General features: G+C 40.0%; 2 protein-coding genes and 1 long non-coding RNA gene across 7 annotated transcripts in view; 2 read left to right on the top strand and 1 right to left on the bottom strand.

Moving 5' to 3' along the window:
• Positions 1-959: 959 nt before the first annotated feature.
• On the top strand, positions 960-10,612 carry dcaf12 (DDB1 and CUL4 associated factor 12). The gene is made up of 9 exons (XM_007554278.2): positions 960-1,345; positions 2,732-3,022; positions 3,121-3,399; positions 5,323-5,383; positions 5,570-5,763; positions 6,953-7,018; positions 7,237-7,399; positions 8,528-8,706; positions 8,819-10,612. The coding sequence occupies exons 1-9, from the start codon at positions 1,286-1,288 to the stop codon at positions 8,975-8,977; spliced, it is 1,452 nt and encodes a 483-aa protein (XP_007554340.1). The 5' UTR covers positions 960-1,285; the 3' UTR covers positions 8,978-10,612.
• Positions 1,338-26,102, top strand: part of ubap2a (ubiquitin associated protein 2a) — a 28,630-nt gene continuing 3,865 nt past the window's right edge. For 2 of the 5 annotated variants that reach the window (XM_016672564.1, XM_007554277.2), the window contains exons 1-20: positions 12,254-12,357; positions 14,864-15,001; positions 15,232-15,309; positions 16,145-16,255; positions 17,452-17,614; positions 17,716-17,796; positions 17,878-17,941; positions 18,092-18,189; positions 18,314-18,372; positions 19,000-19,070; positions 19,416-19,578; positions 19,704-19,974; positions 20,833-21,137; positions 21,236-21,462; positions 21,948-22,233; positions 22,337-22,376; positions 22,476-22,647; positions 22,797-22,848; positions 23,713-24,025; positions 24,118-24,209. In XM_016672564.1, the coding sequence (XP_016528050.1) occupies positions 14,906-15,001; positions 15,232-15,309; positions 16,145-16,255; positions 17,452-17,614; positions 17,716-17,796; positions 17,878-17,941; positions 18,092-18,189; positions 18,314-18,372; positions 19,000-19,070; positions 19,416-19,578; positions 19,704-19,974; positions 20,833-21,137; positions 21,236-21,462; positions 21,948-22,233; positions 22,337-22,376; positions 22,476-22,647; positions 22,797-22,848; positions 23,713-24,025; positions 24,118-24,209 (2,742 nt within the window). In that variant the 5' untranslated portion in view covers positions 12,254-12,357; positions 14,864-14,905. Of the gene's footprint in view, positions 1,346-12,253; positions 12,358-14,863; positions 15,002-15,231; positions 15,310-16,144; positions 16,256-17,451; positions 17,615-17,712; positions 17,797-17,877; positions 17,942-18,091; positions 18,190-18,313; positions 18,373-18,999; positions 19,071-19,415; positions 19,579-19,703; positions 19,975-20,832; positions 21,138-21,235; positions 21,463-21,947; positions 22,234-22,336; positions 22,377-22,475; positions 22,648-22,796; positions 22,849-23,712; positions 24,026-24,117; positions 24,210-26,102 lie in introns of those variants that run through there. The other 3 variants (XM_016672562.1, XM_007554276.2, XM_016672563.1) reach the window with 2 other exon arrangements.
• On the bottom strand, positions 5,821-26,097 carry LOC107836483 (uncharacterized). The gene is made up of 2 exons (XR_001662390.1): positions 24,723-26,097; positions 5,821-6,416 (listed from the first exon to the last, which is right to left on the bottom strand). It is a non-coding gene; the product is annotated as an uncharacterized LOC107836483 (long non-coding RNA).

Here is a 26,102-nt window from a genome sequence, read left to right as displayed (position 1 = left end):
TCAAATAAAATAAAGAAGACAACCAGAAAATTCAAATACGGCTTTGCAAAATCCTATATTCAGTAGGATCTGTCAACACTACCAGTTTTCAATACAAAATAAAAATTCGGATTTCACCTGCTAAATTCAGAAAAAACATCACAGGTACAAAACACAGTTTTGCTTCTCTGAGAGATTTTCCTGCCCCGTGGCACACAACAAATAATTATGCTACTCCTAAAAATAATAAATATTCATAACTCTGGTAGATTTGGATGAGACATTAGATATCACAAAACATAAAAAAACAATGTACAAGAAGAATCATTGTGTAAAGAAAAAAGGGAGGTTTTATTTTCATCACAAGTCAATCCCTTTTTACAATTGTTTGGCAACTTGTATGCATGCTTCCACTTCTATAATGACAATTTAGCTTTAGAGATTAACTCCAATTTTTTTTTTACTTTGGAAGGCCATCACCCTAATCTGCAGCTCCTCCCATTGGTTGTCAATTCGGTCAAGACTCTGGGCTGGGCCACTAAATGATGTAAAAATGGTTTCAAGTCAAAATAATATAAAATATTATGAAATCAAAAGCTTACTTCAAATCTGAATCTGCTACGGGTATAACTGTCAAGAAACAACATTTAAGGCTGGGAGCTAAACAGAACTGCATCCAGATTACATCGAAATAGTTATGAATTCAAACTTGATATATTTTGAATGACAGTATTTAATGACGTCAGAAGATTGATCGTATTATTAACGCAGAAAAGCTTGGCCAGATTTTGCAAAGCTTTCCATTCTTGGAATCAGCTGACTGCTAATTAAATTATATTGAATTCAAAAATACTTGTCAAGCTAATATGAGTGTGTCTGTCTGTATCTTTTTAACAGATAAACAGAAAAAGCGTCTCCGGAACGCCAGTGACGTCAGTGAGTACGTATTACGCTCTCGGTTCCGTACGACCTTGTTGTTGTTGATGTTTAATTTGAGTGCGGCTGCGCACTGCCCAACGCTTTCGCAGTTGTCGCCGCTTCGCACACAGCTTGGCAGGAGAAAACTGAGTGGAAACGGGATAGTTTCTGCGGCCTTACGGTCATATTATTCAAGAGGCGGAGCTGCACATTTACCTTAATCTTAGCTTCGCTCTGACCAACCTTACCCTTATGTGATCGCCCTACCTCATCGTCGGGCACTGCCAGCGAGGGCCAAGGAACAAAATAGCATATCGCCATTATATGACCCAGTATCCAGTGTTACTTGTACCCTCCATGTGGGTGAAGGAACTGTGTGTGTCAGATTATGGCGAGAAAAACAGTTAGCAGGAAAAGGAAGGCAGGAGAGCCGAAGGACCAACAACAGGTAGGCGGAAACCGGTTGTGTTAGCATGCTAACTAACTACGTGCTAGCCAGTGTTAGCTGACAGGAGCATTATTAGCATCCGTGCCGTAGCTTACAGATTAACTACCGCTCTACACGGATGCATAATGAGCCAGAACGCACACACAAGAGACTTTTTAAAATAAGAACTCTACATGTTTCCATTTGAGGGTCAGCATTCGCTAATGTTAGCTCGACGTTCGCCAACGGCAGTCCGTTACAATACAAGAGCTAACGTTAGCTCAGTGGTTGCTCAGCTCCGATGAAGGCTGACGTTAAGCTGTTTTTATTTTGCAATTACATGGTCACAGGTGCTCTTTTAAAAGTGACATCTCTTAGCTTGACTTGGCGTGTCAAATCAGCTTTTCATTACCAACAATAACTGAATTGATTTCGACTGGAAACGAGATTTGCATTTGGAATCTAATTGAATAGCATTTCACCAACGTCAGCATTAGCTGATACGTCATATGTGCTAGAGTGTGTTGGCTTATGGTTGTCATCGGAATTAGTGTACATTCATAAAAATGGGTCACTTGGGGATAAAATACACATTATTTGTAGTAGTAATTTGCGAGCAATTAGTCAAAGTAAACCTTTGTTCGATAATGTGCCTTGCAAAAGTATACATGCTCCTTTGTCATTTTTCATGTTTGTAATCACAAACTCGAATGTATGACTTTTTAATTATATGTGATATAGACCAACACAGAATAGTTCATCATTGTGAAATGGCAGAATTTTTTTTTTTTTTTTTTTTTTGTTCTTTTTTTTTGTAAGCTCTGTCTGTGATTGCTTTCATTTGAGTCCTCTTTACTCTGATACCCCTAAATAAAGGGGCAACTGGACGCCATAACAAGTCCCATAATTTGCATGTAAAAAGCAGATGCAGACATATTCCAACCACTCCATGTCAATGGTTCTACAAAGCATTGACATCAATAAAATGCAGGTCTCATTTGTAAAAACATTTGAAACCATGAATGATTTTCTTTTTCATCATTACAAATTACTTAGCTTTGATCTATCACATCAGTCCCAGCCATAAACTGTTTGTGATTACAACATCACAACAGGTATGAGTACTGCATTGTTTAAACTGGTCGCTGTTTTGCACCCGTGAGTTGTTTTTTTTTTACTTTTAATATGTTTTAATTTTAGATGAGTCAAACACTAAGAATGTCTTTCTATCATTTCTTTTTACAGTTTGAACTGTTTAGTTATGCTCCATCAGTTTTGACTCTTAGCAGAAATAAATATTTCTTAGCGACTTTATTACTGCTGAGAATACAGGGTGACCTTTTCTCGCTCGACGTAATTAAAACTCTTACAAGATGCTCGAACCTTTCCCTCTGCCTTCTTCCACAGCTGGGCTGGTGTCAAGCGCCACAGAAGCGGATCCGTATTTCTTGTTCGTCGCGGCATGCTCAGCAGTGGTGCGGCAGTCGTCGCTCCGTTGTGTGCGCTCTCCGTGGACGGGAGTTCAGGCCCCAGCAGCAGCATGAGTTGCGGCTCCAACGGAGCCTGCGTGGCTTCGCGGCCGGCAGGCTCCCTGGGATCCTCAAGGAGAGGGAGTTTTCTCTGGGACGGCTGAACAAGGTGTTTGCTTCGCAGTGGCTCAACCATAGGCAGGTGGTGTGTGGGACCAAGTGCAACACGGTGAGCTGATCCAGTTTTTGGCGCCCCGTCTTTATATTTTGATGTTCCTCGTGCATATGTTGGACTTAACCGGCTACGTGTTCTTCCTTTGTTTGCAGCTTTTTGTCGTTGATGTCCTGACAGGGAAAATAACAGGCATTCCAATGCTGAAGGACAGGGAGTGTAGTGACACAGGCTCTGGGACAGTGGGTGCTATGACGACAGGGCGGCAATATCTCCCAACAGGGGTCTCTCACGCCCGGTTGGACCAGCAGGGCTGTGGCATACATGCAATTGAACTCAACCCCTCAAAAACTCTGCTTGCCACTGGAGGAGATAACCCCAATAGCTTAGCCATCTACCAGCTGCCAACACTGGACCCTGTTTGTGTTGGAGATGTAAGTGACTCTTGTATTGTAATTTTTATATGTTGTTCAGACATGCAAGCATAATTAGTGAAACAGTGCTCAGTTTTATGAAATAATTTATGAAGCTTAAATACATTTATTTCTGCCTTGCAAACGGGCCAGGACCTGATAAAAATATGACAGGTCTTCTTTTAAAGTCAAAACTCAAATGTTTTTAATTTTTTTCTAAATCGTTTTGATGTTGTTAGCTGAGAATTTACTAAAGACAATTTTCATACCTTTTTCACAAGTCAATTTAATTACAATTTCTGTTTTGGTTTAGTTAATTTGATCTAAAGCACTAAGACTCACATATTTGTTATAATCAAACAACACTCAAACTATGCTAACTAATAAAAGGAAATTCAAAACAAAAGTCAAGTGAAGGTAATTCACAAGAGTGGCGAACATTTCATGTTAACATGCTCGAAAAGGAGTACGAAGAAGTAAAAAAAAAATGTATGAAATCCTATCCCATAAATTCATAAATTAAGAAAAAAAACAATTAATTTTATCTGTTTTTTGTTGTTGTTGTTTGTTTGGTTGGTTAGTTGGTTTGATTTTTTTGCCATGGACTCACCATGGCCACTTTTCATTGTTAGACTGTATTTCTGCTGAAATTTTGTCAAAGTGGATGGTGTCTGTAAGCATACATTTTTTTCTCTTGGATTTAGGCCTCGGCTTTGACTAGGCCATAATAACGCATGGATATAGTTTGATTGAAACCATCTTTTGTAGCTCTGACAGTATGTTAGGGTTGTTTTTTCCGCTTTTGTGGCCTCTAACAAGTCTTCCACCAGGATCAGCCTGTGTTTAGCAGCAGTCTGTCTTCCCATCAATTCTAATCAACTTTTCTGTCCTTGGTGAACGTGAGAGTGCTACTACCATGCATCACCAAGGGGATGGTGTGTTCATTGTTTTGCAAACAAGACTTCTTGTAGCTTTTTCTCACTGATCTTCCATGAAAGTCACATATGTGGAGTAAAAGACTAATAGTTGTACTGTCGAGCAGATTCTCCCACCTGAGCTGTGGATTTCTGCAGCTTCTCCATAGTTTCTATGGGCCTCTTTGCTGCTACTCTTATTAATGCTTTCATTTCCCAGCTTAGTAGTTTGGGTTGATTGGTGTGTTTTGGTAGATTTGCTGCACTACTTTTGTATTAGTGTTTCACATAAAAATTCTAGTAATATACAATAAAGGTTGTAGTTGATAAGATACTCTATATATGATCTTAAAAGTCAGAGAAATCCTGTTTTTTGTTTTCACAAAAAAAAAAGTGGAGTTCTCATTGTGTTTGTTATAGTTAAAGCCGTTGTTTTCATGTGGGCATTGCTGAGATCTATGTTTTTTGTTTTTTTTTTCCAACCTAAAACCCACTCACAAAAGCGCTCAAAGTGCCATATTGTCTAGAGCACAGTCAGTTAAAGGGGTCAAAGCAGTCCGCGGTAAAAGTGTGCAGCTTGTCCCGTCTATTGTGTCGAATACAGTGGAATATTCTGCAGCACTGTGCAGTAACTCCTGGTTTGCTGCAGCACAGTGGGAAGGTCTCAAGCGGAGTAGGCTAGATGATGCATTTCGATATAGAGAGAAATAAAATTTTCTATCACTTAAAAGTTCAGTAATTTATTTTGGTAGTATTAGGTCTTTTAAAACCGTTCAGCCCATTCTGAGTGCAAACCCTAAACAGGATAAATTGAGAAAATACAAAAGACGAGTTTCGGATTCTGTGGAAAATGAAGTGTTTTCTACGGCGTTTTGTGAGACGGTGTGAGTGTGTTTGTGATTTTTTTTCCAAATCCACATATTTTAAGGTCCTTGAGTTGTTAATTAGGAAAAACAAAATTTTTTAAAAAGTATTTCGGAACTCTTTTGGATATTATGACGTTTCACACCAAAACCATTTTGTTTTCCAGGACGGTCACAATGACTGGATTTTCTCCATAGCGTGGATCAGTGACACCATGGCTGTTTCTGGTGAGTAAGCATGAACTGTGTGACCTCTGGGCAGTCAGTAAAACCAGCAGGTAGACGCTCTCTAAACCAAGCTGCTGTCCCGCAAAGTGTTTAGCAATTATTTCTGTGACCGTTTTGGAAAATCCTCACCTTTTACCTAGTTACTGGGTTGGCTGTTTATCCGCTGCGTGGGCTTTTCATCTGCAGGGTCCAGAGACGGCTCCATGGGTCTGTGGGAGATCACAGAGGAAGTAATCGGTCAGTCTGAGAGGAGTCCGAGTGACGACACGGTACCGTCTTACGCGCACATCTCCCACCGTGCCCTGAAGGACATTCCCAAGGAGTATACCAACCCATACAACTGTAAAGTTCGTGCTCTGGCCTTCAATAACACCCATAAAGTAAGAACGCCTCTGGATCCTGCGCAGTTTGAATCCCCTTAAATTTGGCTCTTTTTTTCAGTTTTTTTTCTTTTTCTGTTTCTGAGCACAGCTGAGATAAATTTTCATCTTTAAGAGATAAATCCTGGTACTTGTTTCTGTAACTGTATAAAACAGCTTAAGTTATTGCAGACATTATAATAAAAATAAACTGTTGATGAAAGTAAGTGGATGGATTAAATGGACTTTGTAAACATTTGCATTAAGGGTTGTTGAATGAAAACTTTATTGGAATGAAATTATTTTTAACTGGTTAGGCTTTAATGAAACTAGGCACAAGTTGGTATAACAACTACATGTTACAAATGGTGTGGATTCACTTTAAAATGTGGTCTAGTTAATTAAGCTAGAAACATTAAAACATATTTTTTTATGCTACAATTTTTGTATGATGTAGGATTTTAAAAGGAAAATCACCATGCAGGTAATATTTTCTGCTTATTGGATAAACTTTTGCTGCCCTCATTGCGTACAACATATGATTATTTTTTTTGGCTGAGACTGTCAAAGTTTGGGACAGTAATAAAATACATGAGGAAATCAGGAAAATGTGGAGTAATCATAATCTGAATAACTACTGTAATCTTCAGCAGTAGTGTCATAATTAGATTAACCTTGAAAAGAGTTAGCAGGCCAACTGATTAATGTTGCACAGAAACAGACGGGGGAGAGACAGCAGTGCGTCGCTCCAAGGTCTTTACATCGCTGGTCACTTTCCATGTTATCAAAAGCACTTTAATCCACAGAGAAGCTATGATGGACATTTTTGGTCATTTTAAAACTGCAACTTTTTTTAATCTTGCTATCATTTTAAATGTAGAATTTATCAGATCTAATCTGACAAATAACATAAACCATAGACCTGTCTATAATGGCTCTTTGGAGAAAATGTAAGCTTTCTTTTGGGATTAAAAACTTATTTTTAAATGGAAAACTGTCCGAGAACTGCACATTTTCACTAATAAATAATTACCTCTTATCCGTCCTTCCTGTCTGTGTGGTTAAACTCGGCGCAGTCAGTTCTCATTCTGTTAAAAAGAGACCGAAAAGATATTTTAAAAACAGCAGAAACTTTTTTTTTCCCATTTCTGGTGCCCCATATTTTAGTGGTTTATGTCTTGACTTCCTGTTCGGTTTTGTCCTTTTGCAGGAGCTGGGTGCCGTGTCCTTGGATGGTTATTTTCACCTCTGGAAAGCAGAGCATAATTTGTGCAAGGTACATGACTAAATAATAATTTGGTCTGTCCTGTGATTTATTGTTTGCTTCTATGTGCTCACCTATGCAGGACGTAGATTGACATCGCACGTGTCTTTTATTTTCTGCTACAGTTTTCTACGTTTGTGGAGCATGAGAATATAGCTTTGTTGAAAATATGTGCTTTTTATATCAAATTTAACTTGAAATTCTTGCCATTTTCCACATCGTCTCTGTAGATACTGTCCACCAAGCTGCCTCACTGCAAAGAGAATGTGTGTTTAGCATATGGACAGGACTGGTCCGTGTATGCTGTGGGTTCTCAGGCCCATGTTTCCTTTCTGGATCCACGCCAGCCTACCAACAACATCAAGTCTGTTAGTTCTCGAGAGAGAGGAAGCGGTAAGTTAGCTGTGGAATTTCCAAAGAAGATGTAAAATCCGGAGATTTCACATTGTTGGATTTTACTCTATTGAAATACTTAATGCTCACTAATAAACTTTAAAAAAAAATTGTGTGGCTAAATGATGAATTCACATCAACCTGGAGGAACTCAAGCTTGTTCTTTGATAATATTGACTCTTATAATTACATTTATTTTAATGTTAGCTACATATTGTTTAAAAATATTTTAGCTTGACTAAGTTCATGGTTTTGGCGTTTGATTCTTTAAACTTTATATACTTTATAGAAGGGATGCAAGTTATCAATGAGTTGATCTAAAGTTGATTTATCTTATCTGTTAAGCGACCATTTTCTTAAAAATCTAAGTTTTCTTCTTGGCCAACTGTCTTTCTATAACATGCAGGACTACATTTTTCATTATATGCTTAATAGAGAAAAAAAACTGCATTTTTAAATTATTTTGTCAGCTGTATTAAATACTAACTGAATTGACAAAGTTTTTGTTCCCCCTCACATTATTAAACATATTTATAAAATATAACCAAACATGAAACTATTATGTTGCTGAACAGAAGAAGATGAAAAGAATAAATGACATAATATTCATATGGAAGTACCGTCGGTGGTTGCTCTCGAAGGAAAGTTAGAACTTCGCTCGATGACTTGCATTAACTCACGACAGCCCGCAAAATAAACCTGCTTAATTGGCGCAAAGATTTGTTTTTTTGTTTTGTTTTTTTCTCTCCATCATAGTACAATGCGCTGACATGCAGCACAACCAAATGAGCGCTATAAAGGGGCTTGTCGAGTGTTTATATTTCAAAACAGAACCGCGTGAAGTGCGTTTAGCATCCCATCCGGTTGGACCCTTTCTTGTTCTGGTGTGGCTCCGCCATCTTTATTCCTGTATCTGGCTCCGCTTAAGGATGACCAGCGGCGCCCTCTGCTGCATGGCGGCCAAAGTACAATACTGAAAGAAGGCGTAAGCGGACATTATTAATCGATTTAAACTCATTTTAATCTAATAAACTATTAATCGACAATTGTAAGTCGATTGATTCTTCGCATCCCTACTCTGTATCTTTTGGCTTCCTTTCATTAATGCTTAGCTATGTCTTTGTGCAGGGATCCGATCCGTGAGTTTCTATGAGCACATTGTGACTGTGGGTACCGGTCAAGGTTCTCTTCTCTTCTACGACATCCGGGCTCATAGGTTCCTGGAGAACCCTTTCAATCCATCCAGCGGGTATCGGAAGGGTGCCCCAGATGGCATCCTTAAGCTAACCACAGGGAAAGGCTGGCTGGTAAGCGGTTTTTTTTTTTTTCTTTTTTCTTTAAAGATTTCTTTACTGAAAGATGGCAGAAAAATGTTGTTTAATCTCCAAATCTTGCCTTCCTGTTCGGGACTGCTTTCAGAATCATGATGAAACATGGAGGAGTTACTTCTCAGACATTCATTCCTTCCCCAACGCCGTGTACACCCACTGCTATGACGACTCTGGTACCAAGCTGTTCGTAGCCGGTGGGCCGCTCTGCTCTGGCCTGCACGGAAACTACGCAGGACTGTGGAGTTAGCCTCTTCCTCTTTTCGTCAATCAGCTCCTTCCCTACGTCTCCATCGTTCTACGGAAGTCCCTCCATCTTACTCGCTTAAGTTCATCCACATCACCTTCATTGGGATCTGTTTTGATCAGCAGATCATCTGTTTTGCTCACACTTGGACTCAGGAGCATGATGTTTCATAATTTAATGTTGTTGCTGTGTATATTTGTGTCCACTTTTATGTTCTCATCTTCCCCAAATAACCCCTTTCACCTTTTATCTGTTTTGCTCCCCACCCCCTTATATATATATATAGATATATATATATATATATATAAATATAAATAGAAATGTATATAAAATGTACAATTAACTAATAATTTAAAGAGCTACAAAGTCTGCCACTGAGAAACTCAGAGTTTTGAAAAACATTAAGAATAAAAATATTCATTTTAGCATCATTAATACATTCACATCCAACCTGCAGGGATTACGCTGTGGTCTTTTGCTCGCTTATTTTTGTACTCAAGGATAGTGTTAACTGCTGCTTTCTCTGTGATAAATAAGTGTATTTGTAAAAAAAAAAACAAAAAAAACAAAACAAAACAAAAAAAACAGAATTCACTCGAAATAGTTTTTCCTTCTTTCGCATAAATGGACAGCAATAATGACTGAAGGATTACTGATGCCATTCCTGTAGATGGACCGAGCACGAGTGCAGTTTGACATCTGAGAACAATCAACACTCGCAAAGTACTTCTTTCCTCTGCTCTCAGAAGTAAAACAAAGAACCGGATCAAGTGAGGGATTTATTTTTTTTTTCTTCTTCTTCCTCTTATCTTCACTGAGATGTAAAGGAGAAAAATCGTGTTAGAATTGATAAGCGCAGTGTTATTGCTCTGCTAGGACGTAATATAGAAATACTTTTTTTTTTCTCCACTTTGATCCAACGGGCAATCCCATGCTGATCTAATTTACTTCATTTGTATTTATTTTACCACCTTTATACCTTGTCGACTTCATTTTGTTGGTCAGGATTGTTCATCTTGTTTCTTCTAAAGGACGATGGTTTTGATAGCGTGATCAGATACGATCCATCGGGAACAGTTTCTCATTAGTGATGCAAAGAAAGCTCATTATGTTTGGAAATTCTCCTGGCACATATATATTTATATATATATTTTCTCTCATAGCCACTCGCCCTCTCTTTTAACAAGCCGTGAGTGGCTGTGCTTCCCCTCGTTATAAGCCGAATCAGGGTTGGCTTCAGCTACGTCTTTGCCTTCCTGAAATCTTTCTGTGAAAGACAGCCACAGAATTAATCATCAGTTTCCTTTTCTACATGAAATGAAACAATTCTGACCAAGTATTGACTAAACAACCAACACTTAAGTGTATTTTATATATATATATATATAAATGTATATATGTGTGTTCGTAAAAAAAAGAAAATGCATTAAGGACAGTTGCGGACATTTTCTGTGTACCGTATGCCTAAGAAATTGTGTGGATTGATCCGTCTCCTTGGTGACACTTTTTTTTTATACAAGCCTCGTGAATGTTTTTACAAATGACTGAAACAGGATATTGTAAGATATAAACACTTGGGGATATAAATCTAATTCTTTAAAAAGGAGTAAATAATACAATAAAATGTATATTAATGTATCTGTTTTGTTGTTTGTTTTGTTTTTTTGTTTTGTTTTTGAGATGTCAACTTGATTTAAAAAAAAAAAAAATTACTTAAGCAACTCTTTTTACAGAAATGTGCTAGTCCAGAGGTTGTCAATGTTTTGGTCAGGACACCCAATAAGATCCCATTTAACCTCCCCGTCCACCGTCTTTTTTTTTTTTTTGGAAGACCCTGTTTATGCATTTAAACTTACAAAAAAAAAGGAAAACAGACAGCTAAAAGTTATCAAAAGTGATGTTTTCATTCACATTTGACTTACAAAATAACACCTGTATACTTAACCTTTTGTTATCTCAAGGTTCTTCCACTGCGTCGGGGCTCAGAAGATGAAATGTTTTGGGAACTTCTGGTCTCGCATACCTTCTCATTAGGTAGTCTTGGTTTGGTGCTGTTTAGTGTATCACTAATAATCCACAGCCTATGACAGAAGATCCACCTTTTAATTTCTTCGCAGTTTGTGTTGGATCCCTGTTTTCATGATCTTAGAATAACTTTGTAACTGCTTTGGCCTCTGTAACAATGCTCCATTATGCTGGAAAATTTGTTGGATAAAGTTGTTTCTGACACACATATTGATCATAGGAAGCAATCTTGCCCATGTACACAACGGAAGGAGGAATTCATCATAGAAAATAACTTGGCATCACCCTTAAGTCCATCCTTTCTGCAGAACTGCAGCTAAAGTCTTTCTTGGACAGAGTACGTCTTCTTTGCTGCGCTTCGTGTCACTAGTCTGATAATCGAAGGTCCGCCGATGAGTCATGTCACGCCCTGTTGAGCGTGTTCTTCAAGTCAAGAAACTAGATAGAGAGATTTCCAAACTGATAGTAGAATTACAGGTAGATAATAAATCTTTCTTCTGTAAGGGTTGATAAAGAGTAGGAAAATGCTCACAAAAAAGTGGCTGTACTCTACCATCTCTTCTACTGACTTAAAATGATCAAAAGTATTAAATTCTGACTTATTTGAGAGTTGTTTTTCAAAATAATTTTTGTCAGCTGGAATCTGAAAAATTGACTTGTGAGGACAAGTAATTCCCAGCCCCTTTCTCTGCAGGCAGTGCAGAGGTTCCCAGACCTCCCTGCTGCCATTATTGCACAAGCTCTGCACTGGTGGTAACAACATACATAGCGACATGCTTAACAGGAAACCGTTAAGGTGCTTCCTGGTTTTCCTGAATAGCCTGTAGACTTCCTTTTTATATGTCAACCTTTCACCTTGAAGTTCTTGATAACCTGGAAGTCAGGTTCTTTAGTTGCAATATTCATAACATCAATTCCTTTTGCATTTGAAGCCATTTGCTGAAAGGTAGTAATAGCCCAACAGTTTATTTGGGAGCAAACATTTATAAAAATAAAAAAAAGACTGATATTTCATAATAATCATAAGCAGTGTTTAATGTTTGACTACGTGGTAATGGTTTTACAATCGAAGGGCTTATTGTAAACTTTCGTTCATTTGAACTTAGTTAACACGAATAATCCTCTGATCATTCAGCGCAGCACTGTAACAAATATGAGAATCGGAAGTGAAGCAACAAAATCCGCTAAATAAATCTGTTCAAGGGCGAAAACAATTTTAATCTCTCAATGCTGGTTGGTGGTAATAATGAGCATTTAAGTGCCGTGGGGAGAGTTGGATCAGAGGGGAGCATCCACCGCGGCAGCGCACGTCACGTGACCACCTTGTCTACTGCTGGCCGAGTGAAGCGTGTTAGCAGGTAATAAAAACACACATTTTCTTCACACTATTCAACTTACTGTTAACGTTTCGCACCCGGTATGCGTCAAACTTAATTAATCCTTCGTTGGACCGGCGATTAGCTGGTTTCTTTTTTCGCTATAGCCGGGCTTTTAAAGGATGTCTCTTCGCAATTTTTCTGTTGTCTTGAATCCCGGCGAGCAATGTCGGGATGGGATTGTGCTCTGCGAGGCCCTTTTTTTGCCTCCTGTAGATTTGATACACCTTTGTTGTTGCCAGGCTTCGGCTTAGGTTTGGTTGTGTAATGTGAGCATTTTAACTGTATGTATGCGTGTCGTTGTGTAGCAGCGGCCCCAGAAATACACACAGTACTTCCACGATAGTTTGATGGCCGTTGGCTATCAACTTGGATGAGATTTAGATAGCATCGTTAGCCGCAGCGTTTGTTCGATGCTAGTGTCAACGGTAGCACGAAGCGGCTAACAGCAAGCTAGCGAGGACAAAGGGGACGGCAGTATCAACAACACAAAAGTCCGTCAGTGTTGAACTGATGGTTATGTCTTAAAATATGTTGTGTTTGTGGAGTACGCGTAATGTGTCCACATTTTAGATGTCAAGAAATGACTAACACAGCAGCAACCAGCTAAAATCAGCGTTAACAACACAATACTACATAGTTAATTGTCTTTTAGCTGGAAAAAAGCCTCCAAATGCCACAAAAAATTGTAAACATTGTTGTCCAATTTTAGACATTTGTCATTGTTTTTTTGTTGTTGTTGTTTTGTATGCCGAAATTAATTTTTAAACTCTGCTTTAAAAATTCATTAAGTAATTTCCTCATACGCTTATTGCAATATCGGCGCTACTGCAAATTAAATTGTCCATGACAAAAATAGGAATTATTCTAAGAAACTAAATCTGCTGAAATTGTATAAAAAGCCTGCTCCTGCTTTAGCTTTGTTCAGTGGTGCAGCCAATGAGAAGCTTTGTGTTTGCCAGCGTCACGCAGAGCACGTATAGCTGACTGCCATTGTTCTCTGACACAAAACAAATGGGTCAGTCGGGAAATCTAAACTTGTACACTATGTTGTGTTTTCCATTTACACATCTATTTACGTGTTTTAAAGGTGCACAGATCTGAGCTCTTGTGGCTGAATTCTAATCCACCGATTTTGTAGAGCTTGTAGAGTACAAATATTATTTTTCTGCTTTTTGGATATGCTAGTTTTAAAAATGTTTGTTGCAAAACAATATTTTCTTAATACATTTCAAAGTTACAGCCTCATATTTACGCATAGTAAAATTCTCCCAAGTTCTGGTATAGAGGTATCGGCATAATTAAAACCTGGGGAGGGAAATTACAGCTTACATATATCTCTAAATTTATTTTTTACATGATTTGTTTTCTATAAGGTCTACTCAGAAAAAACAGCTGCATTCAGCTTCAGATCTGAGGAGGAAAGAAACAGATGTGCTCTTGTTAGATTTAGTAATTTATTAATTTATTGCAGATGTAAAAGAGCTTTAAAAAGCCTCTATGTCCGGAGTAATCATTAATTTATTGTTTTAGAACCAGAGGAACTACTGCTCAGCGCTTGGAACAGAATCTCAGTGTCATTTTAGAACAAAAACATCATAATATGATTTGACATGGCAACCTATTCTAGTTCTTAGAGTTGCCCAACATCAATATGACTGTATTCTCCATCGAGAAGTAGAATCTTACCTTTACCCTAGACTGCCAAGATTTTGTAATCGACATGTGAAATGAAAGATGTAGTTTAGCTCTTCAAAAAGCTAAAAAAAAAAAAAAGTAACTTTAGAGTCATATATTCCACTTGTTTTTTTTGTTTGTTTTTTTCCTTGTGTGGAAGCCTATGAGTCATCTTTCCTCAGTCACGACTTCCTCACAGAGGAGAGTTGTCATTGCAACCTGCATCCTTACCGATCCGAAAACAAGGCATATTTTTAGTTATTGACCAGTCGGTCAACAATCAGAGCAGAAATGAATCATGAAGTCTGCCAGTTCCGAGTGCATATTGAGACTATTATGGAACTAATCACACTGAATTTGCAGTCGCGTAAGCAAGACCTTGATTAGGGTCGGATTAAATCATTTCAATGCATCAGTTTTGTGTTTAGGATCTAAATTGAAGCTCTTATTCCACAATGAGACAGGCTATGGAGTCTGGGGTGTGGCGTTTTGTCCACGTTGTGTAGTCTGTTGTGTTTGTAAAAGGACACTGGGTCGCTCTTCCTCCTTGACCCAGATTTTCAGCAAAGCTGTTGCATCACCAGGCCAACAATGCGTCTTACAGCCTCCACAAGGCCACTATTCATTACTCGAGAGTGAGGCTTTTCTGTGCTCAAAGCATCTTCTGGTGTTGGATGCTCAGGAAGTTCTGTGGCATCAAACACAAGGGGAAAGCTGCAGCTGGGTCGTAAACAGTGGGAGTTAATTAGCGTTACTGCTGGTAGCTTTTTGCTCATTCTCTTACGTGGGTTTTGCTTTTTGATCTCTGCAGGTTTTTCTATTTTGTACATACAGAGTTTTGTATATACTGTATATGATGAGCTTGCTGGGCGGCGACAAGGCCCGGGGTCCTCGGGAAAAAGCGCTGCCAGCGGCCCCTCACACACCACAGCCACAGAAGCAAATACAGGTGAGCGTCCCCGAACGCCAAAGTGTGGAAGCGCTCTCCTCTGAGCACTAGATAAGATGCGCTAAAGTTTTCATTTGGTTTGATTGCATCTGCTAAGTAGACATTATCCTAATGGGACAATAGGAAGTGGTTATTCCCCATTTATTTCTTCGTCATTGTTTTTTTTTTAAACCACGCCAACCACAAAAGTTCTGCATCCCTTTTCAATGTCTAATGTGTCTGCGATACAGGCTACTGCTGAGCAGATCCGGCTTGCTCAGATGATCTACGACAAGAATGATGCTGACTTTGAGGACAAAGTTAACCAGGTGTGAGACACTTGGACATTTCGGTGGTTTAAGGTGCCCTCCACATGTATTGGCATCCCTGGTAAAGATGTGTAAGAAGTGTCAGAAAAAAGCAAACATTGCTTGAATGTTGGTATCCTATACTCACTAAACGTTTAAAGGGGGGAAAAAATTCATACGAGTGTAAATTTTCTATTGGGGAAACTCTTTTTAACTCACCACATAGATATTAAATAGATTTCTGCGTATATAGGAGACCACCGATGATGTATATCGATTTTCTGTGTAGGTGAGCCATTTATTTCCGACTGGATATTGTGATCAGTATCCTATTGGAATACCCAGGAATAATGAATAATTTTTAGTTCTTCTGGAAGATTCCAACAGGTTTGTTGTAAAAACTGCCTGGTATTTCAAAGAGTTTATATGGCATGCATTCAACAAGATTCCTGGAGTCTTTGGAAGAGAAACAGGCTCTCGTAATCAAAGATTGACCACCATACCTGAAAGTGGGACACCGTTCCAGCAGAGTTTAGCACGCTCTAGATATTTGTTTGTGATGGTAGGGCAAAAAAGGCTTTTTCTTCCGCAGCAAAGCTTTTCTAAACAACCGCTTATTGTGTAGGTAGCATCTAATAGCATATTTTCTCCTGTCAGTACAATAAATGCGTTGCAATCAACAGTTGAATTTTCTTCTACACATCTTTACTTGGGGTACCAGTTGGTGTGGAAGGTGCTGCAACTCTGTCAACTTTTTTTCGATGCTCTTGTGAGGTTGGCACCCAGTGGGAATGCTGTGGTTTTCCATCTCTGACGCAAGCAGACGTGTGTAAAGTGTGTGTGGTTCCTTTTCCAGCTGATGGAGGTGACTGGGAAGAATCAAGATGAGTGCATGGTAGCGCTTCATGACTGCAATGAGGATGTTAGCAGAGCCATCAATTTCCTCCTGGAGAGCACTTCGGACATGGTAAGTGGAAGCTCCTTTCATCTGGTAATGGGGATTTGCTCATTCAAGGGTTTCGTTTTTTAATACAATAAATACTCAGGATAACTGGGAACCGAGTGGCTAGTTGTAGAAAAACATGTTAAATCTTTGATAACTAACACCAGTTTCTGGATAAGTACCGTATCTTTAAACTTGTGCTGTTATTAATTTACACACAATGTAAATTGTGTGTAAATTTACATTTACACACAATTAAATGTGTGTAAATTTAATTTACACACATTAAATTTAATCTCTATACCCTTGTATAGAGATCAAGGGTGTTCAAAGTGAGGTTCGGGGGCCAATTGCGGTCCCTGGACTATTTTTGTGCAGCCCTCAGACCACAATTCAAGAATAAATTAGGACAAAACTACGACTGTTAAGTTAAATTTTACAAAATAAAATTTTAAGTTTCAAGCTTTCTGGTTTCATTCTACTGTCATGGTAACTCGGACCCCATCTACTCATTGACTTCTACTACATAGTACACATTTGTGCACCTAAATTTACTTTTAATTGCTGTAGAAAAAAAATGTAAACAAATGAAGTATGATTTTTTTTCCTTAATTAGGCTCAAATTACTAATAAGCAAGCTGGTTGCCTTTCATTTAGCAATGAAAAAATTTGGAAAAAAACATTTGAGGATTTGGATCTACGATTCTGTTCCTACAAAACAAAATGAATCAGATTTGCTTTATTTTTTTTCATCAACATAGCTCATGTTTAGTTTGTTATTGAGCAGGTGAAAAGATATTATTTTTTCGTGATTTTAGTTTTTAACAATGATACACTTTTGTTCTGTGAATCATTTTGAGCTGAACATTTTGGCCCACGTGAGAGAGTTCGTCCCTGATACAGACCATTAATTTATGTCACTTGAAACATACTCACCTACCAAATACTGCAGATTTCCGAGCAGTGCTCAATGGTTGTGAATAGTGACGCATATTGACATTGTAGTCTGAAAAACGTAATTTGATATACTGCACAGCCCCAGTACTTATGACAATAATTTTTATGTTGACGGATCAAAAAAATTAAAAAAAATCTCTCCAGCAAAAGATTAGTATATTTATTCTTAGGTGAAGGACTTTTGTTCCCATAATCAGTAGGTTCTAATGAACACTGGTCGTGTTTTTATTTAGTTTTTGTGTCCTCTCCTCTTTTGCATTCAGACCTCATGGGAGACGGTGGGGAAGAAGAAGCCTCTGGTGAAGGAAACCCCATCAGAGAGCAAAGAGAACAAGGAGAACCGGGAGAAGAAAGGGGAGCGGGAGGCCAGCAAGGGCCGCGCCTCGGCCAACCGCAAAGGAAAAGGGGCCAGTCGGAACCGGCAGGGTGAGGACCCAGTTGAAATTAAATTTTGTTCAGAAGGGGGCAGAATGTCTTCCTGTTGAATCCCGTAGTTGTTGTTGGATTTTTATTTACTTTGTTAGCAGCACGTCCAGAGGAGAACGGGGTGGAGGCGACTCCAGTGGACAAAGGTTCGGATCGAGGTCGAAGAGCCAGGGGAAGCAGAGGTAGGAGGATGAAAATGTAGCGCTGTAAGAATGATGAGTAATAAGTTGAATGGGTTTGACTTTTGTTTGGATATTCTGCAGGGTCAGGAGGTCGGGGTCGAGGCAGAGCGCCGCCTGGAAGCAGGTTCTCCGCACAGGGCATGGGGTATGGTGGCAACACACAGCTGCGATTATCTCTTCAGACCATTGGCTACTGTTCTGGTTTTAACACGTGAAGTTAACCTGCGAGATTTGAGAAAGAACAAACCAAGGTGAGTTTTAACCCTGGCCGGACTTTGTGCATCTCTTTGGTCAGGACTTTCAACCCAGCGGACTACACCTCAGAGGCTGGGACCGGGACCACACAGACCGAGGTTTGGGACACAGCCAACAGCAGCAACACAGATGGGACAGGTGAGCGCTGGAAAGAGTGTGCTGCAGTTTCACTGCAATCTGTCAGGGTGGGAAAACATTAAGTGTGTGTGTGTGTGTGTGTGTGTGTGTGTGTGTGTGTGTGTGTGTGTGTGTGTTCTTCCAGTTGCCTGGAGAAATACTATGGAAGACTGGACAGCTGAGGAGTGGAATGAAGATGTCAGTGTGAGTAAAAAGTCTGATTGTCTCTGTCTGTGTGTGTATCTGTTAGGGCTGCAGCGATGCACTAATCTCACGATACACGACGTTCTGCTCACAATACGATATACATCACGATATTTAGCAACCGGTACTGTTTGATACATTTTAAAGATTTTCTGAAAGATTTTAGAGGGACAGAGTGATTTTTTTTTTTTGACATTTTGTGATTGTTCCATAGACTTGGCTTGATAGTGTAATAAATGTTGTTTTTGTTATACATCTGCTTTGTCTAAAGGTTAACTGTGTGGCTTTGTATATTTGGTTATGCAGAAAAGGAACATTTTTGTCTTATTCATTTATATTAGATAATGTAATTTATCTATTTCATTTAATTATTTAACTTATTGTAACTGGTTGTTTCATTGCATGTCATTTTAATGTACATGTGCAACTGGGTACAAAACAGCATGTGTGATAGCTGTCATTTAATTCATGTTGATTTGACATAAAACTCAAATTAGGATTTAATTTATTTATACTTTCTGAAGGAAAAAAAATATCCATAAATATCGTAGAATCAATAAAATTACACTGCCCTAGTTTCTATATATATGTATATAAAATACACACTGTGTTTCTGTGTCCATACAGCTTTCAGAGACCAAGGTTTTCACCTCCTCAAGTGCACCTGCTGTTGAGAACCATATCACCCCTGGGCAAAGGTTAGTCTTGCAAAAATAATCACACTTCTTGAAAGTCTGTGATGCCACGATTTCAAATTAAAACCTTTTTTAACACATAAAAATCTGAAAAATGTTGCACATTTAAATTCAGTTCCCTTCACTCTAATACTCCACAAAATAAAAAATCAAGTGCAAACTCTGACCTGTTCAGAGGTTCAGCTTCTAGCAGGGAAACAAACCCAGACATGTAGCAAGAGCTGTAATGTAACATATTTGAAAAATGTTGTTTTTTGTGCAGTCCTAATACCGCTTAGAAATTGGGTTTATGTACTGGGAAAAATGTAAGTATTTACAAAAGCTTGTGTGTGTGTGTGTGTGTGTTAGTCTGGACCTCGCTTCTCTGCTGCAAAAGCCTGGAGTAGGAGGAAGAGAGCCACCTTCCTCTTCTTCCACGTCGAGTCTGGTCTTCACCAACTCCCACCACCATCAGCAACCGCCACCCAGCCGCAGCACGACCAGCAGCACGAGCTACGCCCACGCTGCTCTGGTAAAAATGAAAAATAAAAGAGAACGCTGCGCTTTTATTCATGTTTTCCTTTGTTTGTTTGTTCACAATCATTATGCAACCAAAAATAATCATTCAGAACTTCACTGTTGTTGTTTTTTCGCCAGTCTTCGGTTCTGGGGGCTGGTTTTGGGGACTTGGGCCAAGCCAAGCGGCCTCAGCCTAGCGCTGGTGCTCAGATCCTGGAACAGCTCAAGGGTCCCGGTTTGGGCCAGCTGCCCTCGTCCCAGGCTGCCCCTCCTGTCAGCACCCAAGGAAGCAACACCTCCACGGGTCGGCTGCCGGGTCTGGGAGCGCCGGTACCGCCGCCATCGTCCTCGAGCTGGGACATGAAAGCTTCAGAGTCCAACAGCGCATCCTTGTCCTCGCAGTTCAGTCGTAAGTGGTGTAGATGTTTTCGTGGCGAGTAAATCTATCAATGCTGCGCGAGCGGCGGCGTACACCCTGGCAGTCTGTGTGTAAACTATACCTGCAATTAATGATTGTTTTAGTTTGTCGATTATTCTGACGATTAATCAGTTAATCTGAAAGCTATTATTTTGGTTATTGCTTATTCTGACAATCGATTAATCGGATGGCCATTATTTTAGTTACCAATTATTCGGACAGTCATTCTGACGATTAATCGATTAAGCTCATGAAATTGTTGCCATTTTCCATTTAAACCCTTGATATACGATATTAGAAATACATTTAAAGATGTATTCCTTTAAGTCTTTTTTTTTAATAAGAACATGAAACTTTTATTGTCTAAAATACAATAACAGCATTCTATGCATCATCATTTGTAGCAAAAAATACCTCAAACATCAACGTGTGAAATGCTCGGCGCTTCCAGCTTGACTCCACTTCAGTACAGTGTAGAACTAATGTTGACTATTTTCTGTATTAACCAAATAATAATAGCAAAAGTTGCTTTATATGAGATATTTTTTCTTTATGCACCAAAAAGGTGAAGCTTTAATTGTGCCTCCTGAGAAGTTCTGGATAGTACATATTTACAATTTGTTTGTTTTTTATCTTAAATGTAAAATGCATATATTTGGCTTAACTGTCCTGAATGTGTTCTTTCAGCTATTGGCCTTTTTTTTTTTTGAATCTGTATACTCCAGTTAACAATTAATTGATTGCCAAAGTTGTTGGATTAATCCAATAATCGATTAATCACGATTAATCGTTTCAGCCCTAAAGTAAATATGCATTTTGTTATTCCTTTTTCCCTGCTTTTGCTTGCAGGTGAATTTGGGCTGCAGCCAGAGCCTTCTCTTGTACTGAGCCAGCTGGTTCAGAGGCACAGCGGCCCCTCCTTGCCTCTGGCGCGCCAGCCCAGTCCCCCCATGCAGCAGCAAGCAGCCCCTGCTTCAGCCTCGCCTGCTCCCCAGCACATCAGCACGCCAGCACAGGCCGGCCCGGTGACGGCCGCTGCTGGCGCTAAGCCTGGCGCTCCCAGTCCGGGGCTGGACTCCCACGGGAGCAGCACGCCGCAGCAACAGCGGGGGCAGCTCAAAGGCCCGAAACGAAGGATACCTCCTACATCGAAGGTAGGAGTGATGGTGATGCACCGAGAGAAAAATGGCCTGCTGTTGAAGCTCGAAGGGAGGCGGTGACATGTAGGAATGTGTTGCCTCCTCTCTGGCAGATCCCATCCACAGCAGTAGAAATGCCAGGCTCAGCTGATGTCCCAGGGCTGAACCTCCAGTTTGGAGCTCTGGACTTTGGTTCAGAGTCGGCGCTGCCAGAGTTTGGGGTCGTGGACAACTGTGTGAGCGCAGTGTCCCGGGATTCCACGCCGGCGCCCCCACCAGCACCACCTGCATCAGGACCAGGGACCCAAAGCCACACAAGTCTGTACTCAAAACCTCTCAGGTACTGCAGCCCTTGGACTAAATGCATCTTATTAAAATCATTTTTAAAAATAGTTCATGTTTCGTACAAGAGGTGATCTTACTTCTTGATGTCAATTAGGTGAATTACAGCTGAGATTGGCAAGTTGAAGAGTTGTGATGGTTATGATTATTTTAACAACTGATTATTCTATAAGTTTTTTTTACTTAGCCATGTAAGCCTTTTATACAATATCAGAAGTATTAGATGCAAATATATAAACTATGCAGTTCCTTTTTTTTAAAAAAAAACAAAAAACATTTTTGCCTAAAATGCAACAAGTGCATTCTTGATCAAATACTTGTAACATCAGCATGTGAAAAGCTCAGCTTGACTTTGCATCAGTACAGCATAGGACTAATCTGTTGACTGTCTTATGTCAATCAGTTTATACCTGGATAACAAAAGGCCCTTAATGTAATAATTCGAAGTTTGATCACCTCTTGCCATGTGTGTGTTTTTTCCAGTGAGTCGCTGGGCAGCTCTCTCTCAGTCGCCCTCCCTTCGCCGCTCTCGTCGTCTGAACCGGTGTATCACTCCTCCAGCGCGGCCATGCCCAGCCTCACGCCATCGTTGGGGACAAACAGCCCCGCTAACCCTCCGTCGTCCACCTCAGCGACCTCAACCACCTCATCTTCTGCACCTTCTACCTCCTCCCACTTCTCCTCGGTAGGGGGTAGTTACGAAGGTACAATGCCCCCTCACACGCGGCTCGCTTTTTCCCAGAGCAAGGAGCCAACGGGGCCGGTGATGGTAAGCAGGCCAGCTTATCTTCCCCTTTTAAAGGATGCGGTTGTGGTTCTTACCGACTGGCAATCGGCTAACCTAAAACTGCAATTTTTTTTTTTTTTGTCAGAACGGTCTGAATGGTGTGAGAACTTCAGCCGCTCTAGACAGTGAGTTACCCACCACCGCTTTATGTTTAGCTGTTTGGGCAGAAGAGGTGCATTTACGTCATCAGTTAGCTGCCAACAAGTTATTTCTGTGTCTCTCAGCGTCGTCGGCTTCTTCCACACCAAAGCCAGAATCGCCGTCTGTGAACATCAACGCCAACGGTCCCTCGGCGTCCTCCCACTTAACCCCCACTCTGCCCCCACACAGCTCCACCGCGCTCTCCAGCCTAGCACAGGACCTGCCGTCAGCGAACCAGCTGAACTCGCTCAACAGGTCTCTCAAGTCTCGCCTGAAGTATCATAACTTTAGAAGAGCGCCGCCAACTTTTTTTTTTTTTTTTGTTATAGACGTATAGAAGTTGCATAATCGCATCCTGAGTTAAACTTTTTTTTCCTCCCCCTTCCCCCCCCCCCCCCCAACAGCCATGTCAGCAGCCATTCCTCGGTTTCAGCTCTGGGATCAAGTTCTCTCACTGTGAGTATCTGGTGGGGCTGTATCGAAACTAATATCAGTGCAAAATGATCTGGGTTCCTGCCCTGACAGGGATTAGATTTAGATATTTTCCAGATCTGGATCATTATGGAAGAAGAAATTTGTGGAAGGAGAAAAGGAAGGAAAAAAAACAGTCTCTTTTTCTGAACTACTTTATCTGTAGTCTGATTCATCAACCATTCAATTTATCGCTCCATTCCTCTCTCTGTATTTCTGTTTCATTCCTCCAGTAAGCCTTTCGCAATTAATCAATTAATTAAAAGCATAATAAAGTTAAAACAAGCTCCATCATTTCCATTCTGATTATTAATATGTTTTGATAGGCAGTTTGGTTGAGAGAGACATAATAATCCATTTTATTTATGGTTTTGCTTCCAAGTGGTTATTACTATTATTTCGGTTTTATTTATTGTTTTGGGTTGTCATGTTTTTATTTTGGATATTTAAAACAGTTAAGTGTTCTCTACAAAATAAAAGTTTATTCATCCTTGAGACGACAAATTATTGTGAAAGGCCTGCCCTCCATCTTTGTCTTGACATCCATCTATCTGTCTATTTATCCACTAATCTATTTGTTCCTAACTTCTTCTTTAATCCATTACTCTCTTTTTAGCAATTCCACATTTCAAGCCAGACCACTCCTCTAAAGTTACTGGGAACTTTTTAATTTATACTTTAAAAACAAGCCAAACCGAATCAAGAAATTAACATTTTAAATCTCGGAAAGCCTTGAAATACGACATGGATAATGTTCACGCACACAGGATGGACTACTTGCCTCACTTTGAATGTTCCCTGTGCTTTGTTTTTTTTTATTTTTATTTTTTATTTTTTTATGTTGGACAGTATACAAGTGTGGACAGCAGCAGCGTGAGCTCCCTCACTCCCTCGTCCAGCTCTTACACATCCTCACAGCCCACAAACTCGTCGCTCCACTCAGCCCACAACAGCAGCAACAGTAGCAGCATCAGCCACCTGGCCAACATGCCCAGCATGGGCAGCAACATGAGCAGCGCGGTCGGAGGCATCGCCGGCACCAGTGGCTTCCACTCGGCCGCCGCCGTCGCCACCAGCACGGCGCTGGGACTCGGCTCCAATGGAGCCACCGCCACGTCCAACCTCTCCGCGCCGAGGACCACGGCGCTGCTCTCCTCCACCGGTTAGACGGACGCCACTGATGCAGCAGGGGGGGATTTTCGAATCGCTTTCCAGTTGGATAAATCTTTTTTTTGTGTGTCTGTGTATTGACAGGCAAAACTCCTCCCAACCTTTCCCAGGGAGTGCCTCCTCTACTACCAAACCAGTATATAATGGGACCAGGGGGCCTGCTGCCCGCTTACCCGGTAAGTGGATCATCACAAGTCGGGCTGGAATGAACGGCCAGGAGGTTAGTCGTTGATTAATCGTTAACTGGAGCATACGGACTCAAAAAATGCCCAGTTGCCTCGAGAAGAACATATTAAGAGAAGTAGTTACATCGCCACTGTGTAAAATATAACATTTTGCAGCGAAGAAAAAAACCCCTTCTTTATCTGTAAATATGTTCAACCCAAAACGCCACAAGAGGCACAGTTTTAGCTTTACAAAGTTCATATTCTGTATAAAACATCTCATATTAAACTCCTCTTGCAATCCAAAAAATAATCGACTAATTACCCTACACTGGACTGATGTTAAGTGACCCAGAAAGGACTGAGTGTTTCACATGTTGATGCTAGAAGTATTTTTTTTAGCTGTTGCTACAAACAATCAGATGTACAACTGTTAATTGTTAGAATAATCAATAGATGATTCGATAACTAAAATAGTCGTTAGTTGTGGCCCTAATTACAAGGAGCGAGTGAAGGTAACGGCACCTTAAAGTATTCGGCTCCCAGTCCAAATTAAGTTCACTGGCAACTTTTCGAATCTGTTTGCAACAAAACATTTCACTTTGAGTCAGTGCTAATAATTACATAAAGCTATCACAAGAGGTTTGTTTTTTATTGTTCAACAATACGTCATGCATTCAATGGCTGCTGGAGTCTCAACATTATTCAACCCCATTAATAAGATTTATTGCAAATCAGATTTGCCTCGGGTTCATTCGATAGAACCAATGAAGGTCTTCTTTATTTGAAGAAGTTGTGCTTAAAATGGATTACTTCAAAAACCTGGAATGTTAATGGTTGTAAAAAATATGACTGAGTCGAGATGGTCTTAAAATTTCACAGAAGAGATCACCGCCTTGTAGAAAAGAGGAGGATTATAAAAAACGATAAGAGAGGGCCTATATTTGGAACCGTACTTTTAAAGTTTAATGTTTAAACGTAGAGTGCGTTCCTCACCTGGCGGCAAAAACAGGAAGCTGTCAACTGCCAACGACTTCCTGCCGAGGCAGGTGGTCAGATACTCTCGACTGAAGGGAAAACACCTGCAGGAAGTCTTGGTGGGGAAACGTTTCAGTTTCGCCGGAGGGCTCCTCCACGCTTGAACTGAAAGATGTACACAACCTCTGAACCAAAGGCAAAATTGGTTCAGACCTTCATAAACGAGCCGAAGCGGCCTTGAAATGCTGTTGTTCTGTACAACAATGAATCAATAAACGGGAACTTTGCCTGTGGATTAGGACGAATCAAACATACGCCACAAAGAACGCATTGACTGTAGTGAAGCATGGCGCTTGCTTGGTGACGCTCCATCAGCTTTGCTTTGGAAACCTGAAGCTGATGGATTAAATCAACAACCAGGAAGCCTTTGTGAAACTCTAAGGATATTAATGGAGGGCTGTGGCCAGAAGTTGGGCTCCGAGTAGGAAACATGTTTCCAGCAGGTTGTAAAAGCAAACAGGCCCTTCACTTAGTGTTAAAGATGATTGTTGTGGAAAAAACTGGCAGTCACTGAAAGTGGCATTTTGTATTTTACTTGGAGACGCCGCCTTACACAATGTTAGTTCTGTTGAGCTACTTAAATGGTGTTTGGGTTTTTTTTTTTTTTAACAAGCATTTGTTAGTTTTTATACAATACAGGAAAAACAAACAAATTTGATGTTGGTGTTCAATAATGTAAGTACAGCTGAATATCTTCACATAAGCATAAATATATTGCATCAAGAGTGGCATAATTTCAGAAACTAATTTAAAACCATTGATCAAATTTTACGCTGCGATCTCGAGTTTGATAGAAATAATAATTTCAGACTTTTTGTTGTCCGTTTTGTAGGATTGTGTAACTGTTTGTTTTATTTTCTTTTCACA

Source organism: Poecilia formosa, unplaced genomic scaffold (genome assembly GCF_000485575.1).
Source record: "Poecilia formosa unplaced genomic scaffold, Poecilia_formosa-5.1.2 Scaffold62, whole genome shotgun sequence".
NCBI lineage: Eukaryota > Metazoa > Chordata > Actinopteri > Cyprinodontiformes > Poeciliidae > Poecilia > Poecilia formosa.
Note: the sequence above shows the minus strand (reverse complement) of the source record. Positions and strands in the feature narration are given on the sequence as shown.